Source organism: Symsagittifera roscoffensis, chromosome 5, assembly GCF_963678635.1.
Source record: "Symsagittifera roscoffensis chromosome 5, txSymRosc1.1, whole genome shotgun sequence".
NCBI lineage: Eukaryota > Metazoa > Xenacoelomorpha > Acoela > Convolutidae > Symsagittifera > Symsagittifera roscoffensis.
Window position 1 is genome coordinate 5,842,553 of NC_087066.1, and position 12,199 is coordinate 5,854,751.

At 35.0% G+C, this 12,199-nt stretch overlaps 1 protein-coding gene across 1 annotated transcript; it reads left to right on the forward strand.

Moving 5' to 3' along the window:
• Positions 1–1,953: 1,953 nt before the first annotated feature.
• Positions 1,954–6,757, forward strand: LOC134846417 (uncharacterized). Its single transcript, XM_063863765.1, has 3 exons — positions 1,954–2,663; positions 3,535–3,733; positions 6,245–6,757. Exons 1-3 carry the CDS (start codon positions 2,310–2,312, stop codon positions 6,622–6,624), a joined length of 933 nt encoding a protein of 310 aa, XP_063719835.1. The 5' UTR covers positions 1,954–2,309; the 3' UTR covers positions 6,625–6,757.
• Positions 6,758–12,199: the final 5,442 nt, after the last annotated feature.

Sequence of the window (12,199 nt, forward strand, 5' to 3'; positions counted from 1 at the left end):
ATTCAGTTCAAAAAAACCATTAGACTAATTTTGAGCTGAATGACCTGAAAGTTTTTGCTCAAGATCATCTTCAAAAGCAACATTTTTACATACTTTTTTAAATCTTCATACTGTAGACTTGTTCTCCTTCAAAACTCTGTCGAAATATTTCACGGAGGTTGCAGAATTTTTTTGCATGTTTCACAGATCAACCAAGTTTATTCAAGATTTTGCTCAAAACTTTTATGAAAAGAAAAAACTTTCCCACTTTTTTATCTGCTTTTTTTTAGCTGTTTCAAATAATTTTATTCTGATAAAAATCATCCACCGAATAGTAGAAACTTTCCTTTTTATCCAACAATATCTTTATAATGTGCACAGTTGAACTTGAAATCATCCTCAAAACGAGCAAACTGTTTGTTCCATGCTGTTTAATCGCCCATAGAGAAGCAGCGCTGCAACTGCCCAAAAATCAGAACGAAAAACAAGCTAATTTTTCCTAAACATTATATAAATTTTTTTTTGCGCAATTAGCAAAAAATAAGAGCTAGATTAAAGCACAGTTTTTAAGGACAAGTAGACGTTGAAATACTGTTTGGTTCATTCTAATTAGTAGACATTCAAAATAATGCAAAATATCAAAAGCACAGCCAAGCTTCAACGTATACAACCTTCAGGAGGGTAGGCGCAACTTCAGTTTTGACTGATAATTCTGCTTGAGTTCATTTTTTCAATTTATTTTGCGAAAACTCGGGTTTTCCCCGATGTTTATTACACAACATTTATGATGAAAAATCAATCCATAATCTCCAAAACCGCTACGAGACCATTAGCCCCTCCAAATTTTACCCAAAAGTTTTATGCATTTGTCTATGCTCCGCCCCTAGGAGGTGATGATTGATGATCAGGGAGCGGAAAAAAGTAAATATATTTATTTACTTTTTCGCTCCTGAATTAAGTAGGAAAAAAGATATATTTTTGCGTTAATTTGGCCTAACAACTGGGGCTTACGATAAAAAAAATTTGGCCAAAAACGTGATTTGTAGAAAATACAAATCGAAGACTGTTGCAAAACTGCGCGAAAATGTTGGTTAATGAGTTTATAAGACAAAGATTGTGGGTTTTTGCGCGTACTTTTTTGGGCCATCAAAAGAAACTAAAGACTCTTTTTTTCGCCTTACAAATTTATTTATTTTCGCTCCGTGGGATCTACTTAACAATTGCCCTCCCTTTGGTACCTACTTAAGAATTGCCACCCCTATTAATAAACGCAGTAAATTAGCGCTAGAGCTTTGTATTGAGACTTCTAATTTTGCTGCAATCTGATTGGTCGAAAATGCGTTATATTAATCTTCTTAACAATTACCCCCCCCCCTTCCTAAAAAAGTGTGTGGGGGGGGGGGGGTAATTGTTAAGTAGATCCGCTCCCTGTTGATGATCTTACAAGTTAATCGTTTTTCAGCCATTTCTGTTCATTCATGAAACATCTTTAAGCTTACAACAAATTCGAAACAATGAAAAATTGTTTTTTGATGTCTGAGAAGTTTACAGAAGGTGTCTTATTGACATGGCCATTACATCTCGCAGTCTACTTAAACTCATGATTAACGACGTCGCGTTTTGTTTTAAAAAGCATATTTCACGATTCGCAGTTTTTTTTATCTGCAGAAAGGCATGAAAAAAACTCTTTTAGCAGCTATGATCACCAGTTTAGCTTAGTTCACGCGAAGTTTAAAACAAAAAGAAACAAAAATCAGCCTGATCAAAACAAATTATCTAGCTTGGATTTTTTTATTCAGACTTTTTATTGTTTTTTCATTATGTTGTCATATGTCTAGGAGAGCGCGTCACACTAAATAATTACACTTTGAAAAATGCACCGGTGAGCCTTTAATTGCATGTAATAACTTCGTGATGAGTTTTAAAGTGTCTGGTATAAACAATAATCATAATAATCCGATTGATGGTAATATGTTCAAACTTCATAATATTTTGGTTTATATTTTTTCAAGTTGTTTGTAAACTTAAGCTCGCCATGATTTATGAAACTAATTGGTTTGTTCAGCTTTTTCAATTGTTGGATAGTAACTGTTGCTAGAGATAAATTAGCCAACACAGTCCAAAAAAAACTCGGGATTCTTTTTAAAAATATATATATTTTCGTTTTGTAATCTACCACAGAAAGTTATTCCTCGAACAAACTAATCATCCTAATTTAACTGTCTCAAGAGTATTTTATTTATTTAATTTTCTATAATAAATTTCGAAAGGTAGTTTTCGGAAAGTATTTTTTGAGACTCATTTCTGTTGCAATTATTGTTGAGCTTACAATGATGGTGGTTGAAACGTATTCAACCGAACACCGGGAATTTTCCATGCCAAGTGGAATTGGAAGAGACTTCAACGCTGACAACGTCCCTGTTTCCCCTTTTCATTCACTTGAGCAAAAACTAACCCTTCTCGCGTCCACAATCATAGTCGGACCCGACTCCATTCGTTCGGGTGTCAGAGGACAGTACATAGCCGAGCACGGAAACGAAGACGAGGATTCGAAGGAGCTGCGCGACTATGGCATGATAGCAATCGAGTTGCCCATACGTACTAAACTTCCACACTTCGTCAAATCACATATTGATGTTATTGCGAATGAGTTCAAATCCAACTACACGACCAGACCTTGCACGGTAAGTTTTTAGAATAATTGTAAAACGACATATTTTTAGATGAACCCAGGGACCGATTTAGGGGGGCGGGGGTGCGGGGGCGGACCCCTCTCTTTCTCAGCGTTTCTACCCCCTGCCGACCTAAAGGGTCCACCCTTTTGTACTATTTTGAGATATCCATTTTTGGCTGATTTTTTCTAAAGACCCTAATTTTTTCTAAAGTCGCGTTCGGCGCCAACATATATTATTTTTGAGGGGGGAGTGCGCTCCGAAAAAATGCAATTTTTTGGTCAAAATTTTCCAAAAAGTGCTTAAAATTTGGCCTGTTTTTCATATTTTTGCCTGCGGCGCACAAAATTTTACCAAAACACGGTCTTTTTAATGCTTTGGTATAGCTCGGAAATTCGCTTTGCTCGACCTAAAAAAAAGCCGACAACATTTTCCTAGATCCGCCTCTAGACGAACCAATCTATAAGTTTTGTTTTCGATGCAAATATAAACTGATTTCGATGCAAATATAAACTAATTTTGAGGAAGAGCGCAATTAAATAAAAATATACCAATATTTTGGTCGAAACTTGCCAAATTTAGTTAGGAGGTAGAATTTTTGGGGGGTAAGTACAATCAAATTTGAAAAATCCATTCGACCAAATTTTAAATCTACTCACAACATACAAAATTCGAAAAAAAAATCAGAAGAAACTTGCAACGCAAACTGTGGAAAAACATTCCTTGTTATTTGCGCGTCCTGTTCTTACTATTTTTAAACTACGTATGTATATTAAACAATGATTTATGAAATTAATCATTTTCAATGGAAAGTTTTTTGACTATTTACATTTAAGGGTTATGTTCTAAACTATGCTTCTGTAACGGTGGTTTTCTGTTGCAGGTTCTGGGCATGGAGCGACAGCAGCCTATTGCCTCCCGGGTTCCGAAGCCCAGTCGGGAGTTCCTCAAGGTCATCAATGAGTTCCGATTCCAGAAGAGTGTGATCGAGGAGGAGGAGGCGGAGAGGAGACGGAGTCTGGGACTGAGGTTCAACAGGAGTCCAAAGACATTATGGAACGTCGTGCGAGTTTTTCTCGAAGGTGAGAAGAGACTTCATTTTTGTTATCATTCCGCCAATTGTGCCAACAGAATGTTAATTGTGTTTTTTTTTTCTCCATAAAGTTGAATATCACAACAAAACGTAATTAATCTCTTCAACCATAATTCCCAGTTTCCAGAAACATTTTACAAAAAACCTCAGAAAATGCTCCACGTCGCAATCTTTTGCTTAGAAAGGAAATTTCCAAAGTTTTTTTTCTAAAGAATTCACGTAGGGTGCCTTCAGCTTCAAAAACAATCTTTCTTCTGTAGCTTGGCTAACTAAAACTTTCCTCTCTATCCAAACTAATGTTCTAATGAAAGGGCAAGTTTTGTTTTACAAAAACCAACGTGCAAATTGCGCAAAAAGATGTAAATTACTTTCAGCTTCGAACAATTTTTTTTGTTCCCCGCAGAATCTAAAAAGTACCTATTGAAACAACTTTCCTATTTGGATTAAATTTATCATTAAGACTGTCGGATATTAAAACATTTTCTTGAAATTCAATGAACACTCCTTGAGTTCATTGACTCTTTTCCAACTGCTTGTTGGCTATCGTCAAGAATATGGCTTCAACAAACTCAGAAAAAAAAATTGTTAATCCCATTTTACGATTTTAATTACAATTTAATTCCGAACTCAGAAGCAGAAAAATCGGACACAAATTTTTTTGCCAGATCAAAACACGTCTGATATATTCTACCGACATTTTTTGGCGCTATCAAAGCGTTCCAGATCGAGTAACTTTTCATATGGTAATTGGTTATGTCCAAGCGCTTTGTGAAAAACATGCAAAGAGCTTGGTGGACGCTTTTTTTATTTTCAATCAGTAGCGGATTTAGGGGCGGGGGGCGACGCTCCGTTCTCTCAGCGGTTCGACCCCCTGCCGACTCAAAGTGTCCCCCTTTGTAGTATTTTGAGATATCCATTTCTGGCTGACTAACGCTACAATTTTTCTAAGCGCGCATTTGGCGCCAATACACGCCAATTTGGATTGGGAGCGCGCGCCAAAAAAAGCAATTTTTTCGGTCAACGTTTTTTCCAAAAAAAAAGACCTAAATACGCTTTTTTTTGGCCTGTTGTTTTCAAATTTTTGACTAAGGCGCAAAAATTTTGGACAAAATATGGTCTTTTTAAAAATATGGGAGAGCTCAGAAAAAGAAAATCAAGAGATTCGAACTGGTCAAATTGTGTATTTTGTGAATTGTACGCGGATTCCGAAAAAGGACGCTCTCTTTGTTCTGTTGTTGTTCTTTCGTTTTCTTTGATTGTTCCGGAAAAATTCTGAAATGTGCTAAGACTTGTCACTGGGTTGCATGCAGGAACATACACACCAAATTAGGCGCCTATTCAGTGCACAGGTTGGCCTCGTAATTTTTTTTTTTAAATCTTCCCTCCCTCGAGAAAATCCCAGATCTTCCCCTTTTGTCACTGAATCAGTTCGGATTTCATGCCCAAATTAAACACCTGCAAGCTACATTGAACAAAGCCAATATTTGATATTTGTTTTAAGTTTTATAAAAAGAGCTCTGATTTGGAAATTTTGCCCTCTTACCGCAAAAGACCTACAGGGTTCAGTGCTTTTGGCTTTTCAGAGTCTTGTTCAAGTTTTATTGCTTTGATTTTCGAACTTTTTACAAGAATTTTACAACTTCTTACAAAATTAGGCTCCAAAAATGTTACAAGACAAGGACTTTTTCTCATTAGAAAATTGTAAGATAGTGACGTTTCTTAGAAGAAGGTTGTAGTATAGGAATTTTTTGAGATATTTTTGCAAGTTTATTTTCAAACGTGTTGTATTACAACCAGTTCAAATTTTCTCCGCTGACGCAGAGTACCATAACGGAAACTCAAAAGCCAAACCACTTGTTTTGCAATGTGAGCATAATGAAAGACCTACTATTATTATAAAATTACATATTTGCTGAGAACTAGAAGTTCTGTCGATATGTACCTGAACCCCACAGACAACACGTTCGCAGCTATATGGCATCGTTTGTCAAAATTGAGTTTTTATCATCTCCACAATAATTTCAAACCGCTTTTATTACGTATAAATGGGAGAATCATTGAAAAAATTTAAATTTTTGTTTCGGAATTTTTTGTTCGAAAAGTGTAAATTATAACCACTATCTGAAAATTTCTAAATGAATTCAAAAACTGGCGAAAATTTTCCAAAAACAGTTTTTATCTGTTATTGCGATGTAGAAGTTCTAAAACAGGGAATTTTTTAAAATGCTGCAAAAGTAGGCTAAAAAAATGCCAAATTAGCTTTTAAAAAATGTGCCGTGTAATTTAGCTCATGTTTAGTTTAGCCTGAAAACCAGAAAAGCTTAGAACATTTTGTCTCGGCACAGAAAATTTTTGTTTTTGGAAATCGAATCAAGACCAATTAGAAAATAATACCATGCTAACAAAATTAAGAAATCCCTTCTCCACTTTTGCGAAAACCTCGGAAGTTTAGCTCTTTTTAAACTTTAACTCTGTATTTAAAACATCTAATTAATTTCAGCTGCTCGAAATTTCAAATCTGAAGGTGCCAAACGCAGAAACAGAATCAACAACTCCATAAACCGACAGAGAAAAAGATCAAAGTCCACACCCAAAAGAGTTCGGGAAAACTTCAGCCAGAAATTCATCGACACCAATGGTCGGGTCAAAAGCAGTCGATCAGTCCGATCCCAAATCAAAGTCACTCAACAGGAAAAAGATCAGTCGAAAAAGCTCAAAGAGTTTTCCAACAAGGGCAAAAATTTGACCGAAGCTCAGATTAAAGAAGCCAATAAAATTCTGTACCAGAAATATTTGGAGCCATCTGATGAGTTGAATGGATATTCGAACGGACATGCTGTGAGTGAGGACGAGGATTACGATTACGAATATGGAAGTTGATGAAAAAGTCAAAAACTGCTGAGTAGCTTTTTTAATAACTGCTAAGCTGCTGATGTTGCTTAAAAAATAAAATGATGATGAAAATAATTTAAAGCACTTAAAAATCAAAAATAATTTGTTGAACTTAATTTATCTTTCCCAAATGCTGTATAAATACTTACATTTAATTTAATTCTCTAGAAAAAACGGGGATATAATCAGGGGCGGATTTAGGGGGGGGGGGTGGGGTCGGACGCCTTCTTTCAGGGATTCGACCCCCTGCCAACCCAAAGGTTCCCCGCTTTGGTACTTTTTAAGAAATCCATTTTTGGCCGACCGACCCTAATTTTGGCTCTTTTCCAGTTCCATCCCTTTTAAAATACCGAGTTTTATGTTTATTTTACGTGTTATGACGGCTAAATGCGTGATTTTACGCTGTAAAGTATGAAGAACAAATCTGTTCAGAATTGTCGATTTGTTCACCACGCCAAATTTCATTGCATTATGACAACGTTAAATAGACTTTTCAAAATTGAATTTGAAAGGGGGGGGGGGGAAACTGGAAAAGAGCCCTAATTTTTTTTAAATTTTTATATACACTAATAAAACCCATAATATACTAATTTTGAGTGGGGAGCGCGAGCCAAAAAAACGCAATTTTTTTGTCGAAATTTTCCAAGTAGTGCCTAAAAACGCCTTTTTTGGACTGTTTTTTCAAAATTTTGCCTGCGGCGCAGACAATTTGGCCAAAACAGGGACTAAACCGTGCTAAGGGAGAGCTCAAAAAATCAATTCGGTCGACCTAAAAAAAAGGGGGGAGTCGACGAAATTTTCGAAATTTTTTTGAAAATCCGCCCCCCCCCCCCCCCTCAAGAAAATCCTAGATCCGCTCCTGGGTTTAATAATAAACATGTGTGCCTACCGTTGTTGTTCCGAATTTTAGAAAGTGACGGAATATTTACTATTGGGATGTTTTCTTTCAGACCAAGTTTTTCAATTAACAGCCTTCAAAAAAACTTCCAAATTTTCGTTATATCATCTAAAAAGTATTCACGTGCTGACTCATAATTAAATTGTTGGAACCATTTTTATAAAATTATGGGTGATTGAAAAAAGCCAATCGGCCAATTTGAGATAAAAGTGTGCGCTATTTATCAGCTTACTATTGAAGTGCATCAAATGAAGCAAATCAAATCTATCCAGGTTAATTTGATACAGCTTCCAAAAAATTAATAAGAAAAATCAACAAGAATAGCCGGTAACTCTGCAAGTAGCACAGAATGTTCCGACCATAGTCTTAAAAAAACATCGCAAAGTTTTTCAAATCATTATCGTTTTTTTTCGGCGTGGTGTAATAAAAGGAGCTGAACAAAACTGCAAATAAGGTATTTTTGACAGTCATAGTAAAACAAGCAAAAAAAATTCAAGTTTTGCAGAAAAATTTCTTGAAAAAAAAAGAAAAAAAAATCCAAAAAATCAAGTATTGAAGCTTTTTTGATTTTTTGAAATTGAATCCAAAAATGCGCTAATAAGTTACTCAATATAAACTAACGTTTCTCAAGTAAAACTAAGTTCTTACTTTTTAAATTAAGCTATTATAAAATCAAAAATTTCAAACCGGTCTTTCTTTTTTTGGGAGTTTTTAATTATGGATCAAATCCCGACTGTAAGGGCGCTGATATGATAAACCACTCAACCCAGTCCGATGATTTTTTGTGAAATCTGATTTCGCGTGAAAAACAAAACGAAAAAAAACTAAAACACACCCGAGTACAAAGTTTCTCCCCATTTTCAATGGTCGGAACAATAAAGCACTTTGCCAGACTGGTGGAAAGTTTAACAACGAAATGAAATAAAATAAAAGAAAAAATAAGTTCTAGAATGGAGCACAGACTTAAGCATTTAAGAAATGAAATCCGGCGACAAAATTGTACGTAGAATCCAACTTCTATACGGATTGTAAAAATATGTACCAAGTAATGTAAATTTTGCCGGAATATCTGAGTTAAAGCAAGTTTTTTGAATAACGTTTTGGGCATAGACATTGTTATTTAAGTTTTGTCGGATTTTAACCTCAATGCTGTGAAAAAAACAGTTTGGAAACCTCTGTTTATGGTTTGAAAGTAACTATCTACAAATTATCAACAAATTTTTATCGGAAAACAGATGTACAAAACCTCTAATTTTTTGTTACCATTTGTCTGTTGAACTTTTTTTGAAAGTATGGCACGGGCAATTTATGGCCAAACATACAAAGAAGTAGCAAGTTGAACTGAAACATTTTTAGAAAAGGATACCCTATCTGCCCTCCAGTTTCATAAAACAAATACCATCTTTGAAATTGAGATTTTCTCGATGACTAAATCAATACATACACAAGAACATCGTTAAGTTTTGGCCAGGAACACAAAAAGTTTTCTGGCAAAAACCATAACAAAAACTTTTCATTTTGTGCCTGAGAACTTTAGGAGAAGTTTGAACTGAGTAAAATCAGCGATGAAAGGAAATTATCATTTCTGCAAAAAAAGTTGTGTGGGACAACGTTTTGCTTCAAACAAAACAAGGTAAAACTTAATATTTTTCAACCCGAAATTCGAACACCTACTAGTGTCGTCGTTTATCTTCTATAGAAATCTAATGTTTTTACAATAGCCGCGACAGAAAAAAGACGTAGCTTTTGATTTTTTTGTTTCCAACTGAAACTTAATGTTTCAGGGAGACTGATACTTCCTAAAATGCGGCAGTTTTGCATCCGCACCTGAAAAGTTGAAAAGTGGCTCATTGACAACTACAATCTAACATTTCCCTGGGTACCATTGTTTCCGGATCTTAAGCCGGTAGAAAATCTTTGGGGGTTCCTAAAAACAATGCTTTAAAAAAATGTATCTTCAACAGAAGTGAGGAAAAAGTTTTTGCTAATGAAATACAGAAGGTTGAATTGCGCTTAATTAAAACCATGAGCGTCGCTGAAAAATTAAATTTTCAAGGTCAGAGTCATTTTAAAACTTTAGTTCAGAAAGATCTATGCCTGGAGCTAGCATGTGGAGCTACTCTATATCTCTGAATTCCACAAAAGCAAAAAAATCAAAGAAAACTTGTCTTAATAATTGGTCCACGACAAAGCCTTGTCCAACTTGGACGCAGAATCCACTTAAATTTCAAAAGTTAACAGTTTGGCTTCGTTTTGAAGATTTTCATTTTAAAGTTTTTTTAAACTATTGCATATACCTTAAAAGGAAGTCAAAACCTTCAGAACCTTTCACTGATGCAAACAATTTTGTTCAGGTTTCAATATCAGTTGATTTCTAATTTTTGACTTTTTGAATAATGGACAAATTCCATGCTGGTAAATTCCATGAGTTGAGTTTTTGGCTCTTTTTCCTTCCCCCCCCATCTGCAAAATTTTACACGTGAAGTTTTGTTCACTTTATCTGAATGTTACGAAAATTGGCATGCGAACTATCTGAGCCGTGACAAACATTTTTGGTTTTTGGTCTTCATAATCAACCTTGTAAAACCCCTCGTTACACCTTAAAATTGACCCTTATGTGAGGTGGGGGGGGGGAAGGAAAGAGAGCCGGTTTTTTTTGAGAAACTAGAGTTTGAAATAAGTTTCATTAATCAAATTCCAATAACGTTTTTGGGAGCATAAGGCTAACTTGCGCTATCTTCACACTTAATTCAAACGAGCATCATTTTGATGACATAACGAGTGGTTTTACAAGGTTAGAAATGAAATGCAAAAAAATTACTCATGAAGTCAGACATTCAGACCATGCATGGGAGCCAAAGTCTTATAGCGAAAAATTAATGGCTGATTCAACGATTCGTGAGACCAAACTGAATTTCTGCGATCTTTTAAAAACACTATTAGATTCAATTTTGTCAGATATCAAAAATAGTATATGCAAGGCTGTTCGTAAATCAGCGCAAAGCCCTGAATGTTCCGACTGCCCCTTAATCCATACCTAACAGTTTTTGGGAGAAAAATATAAAAAACTATAAATTTTGGACAACATCAAAGATCAATTGTGAAAGTTTGAATCGTACGAAATCATTATGACAAATTAGCAAGCCTCAATTCAATTTGGAACAATTTTGTTGTGCAGGACAGTTCGCCACGCATAAAAAATTCGTGTAACGATATCAGGATTATGGATTAAATCTTCAAAGCCCACATAAAATATTCCAGAGCAAATTTGCAATTTTCAAACTCCCAAAACTTCGCAAAAAGTGATCAGAGGGAAAATATATTTTCAAATATGGTTTTGAGGAATTGATATGTTTAATGGAGCAAATAAAAATTTTTTGTTAAAAAATGTTAATTCGATTGCCAAAAATTGACTGAGTAAAAAACCACGCCCAGCATAAATCTTCCATTTACTTGAAAAGTCGGAAATGCAAAAAGCACCTTTAGAAAAATTCGTTCAACTGAAAATGGAAATCAAAAATTGTACAAAAAAAGGACCACTTGGAAAAATTTGGCAACCAGAACTGAAAAAAAGCCCGCTTCCATATCCCTTGACGCGCTACATTTATTGTTCCAAATTTAGCAACCAAATTTACAAAATAGTTGTGCTCGGAGTGGTTTATTTATTCAGACAAATTTCGACTGTTAAATAGCTATTTTGATGATTTTTTTTGTATCAGTCAAAAGGTACTGTTGTCTTGAGCTTAAATTTGAAAAGATATTTTACTTGTGATCATTTTTCATAAATTTATAGTGGTTTAAAGATTGCCACTTTAGCAAATTTGTGACAGTTCACGCGTCGCGAGTTTTTTCAAACTATTACCATGTAAGCGGAGATTGAATCCCTAATTGAAATTGTTCTAAATCGGTAGAAGCAAACTTATTTTTCCTTTTTTTATTTTCTACTAGGACCAAAATCTATCACCTTGTACTTTATATGGTGCGTGGGAGGATGATTTTCACAACTTTTTTTCTTGTTATTGCTGCTCCCTAGACCTTAAAAGGCAGTCGGAACATTCAGGGCTTTTTCCTGATACGAGCGTTTGTTTTTCATTTGATCGAGCATAGCGATCAATTGAGCTCTTTTTAAAGAAACTAATGAGGCCAAAACTGTCTGCAACGCTTTTTCTACATAGGATTTTAAATTTTGTTTGCTACAAAAAAATATTATCAGCAATAACCGATTTTGCCTTCAGCCCTGATTAAAGCAAAATAATCAAAGTTGAGTGTTGTGGATTAGTTTAAAAAGAGGACCTTTGGTTAGTAATAATTTTGTTGAAAAAGATAGTTGTATTCTAAAAGTTATAAGAATCCTTCGCTAAAAACAGATCTTACAAACTTATCTGTTCTCCTAGAAAACTGGAACACTTTTATTAACTAAGATTCCCATTTCTATACTAAATCATTACATTTAATACACCTGAATTAGATGTTCCAATCCACCTTCATCGGTTCAATCGCAGGACATAGAAGTTGCAACTTTTAGTTTTCAGGAGATGAAATGAACAAAACTGTTTTACACGTTTGTGCTAATTTATCTGCAACTACTTGGCTTAGACTAAAGCCGGATAAAAACCCGTAAAAACGTGTGTTTCAGGTTCCGTTTGGCCATTTAACCAGAGGGTC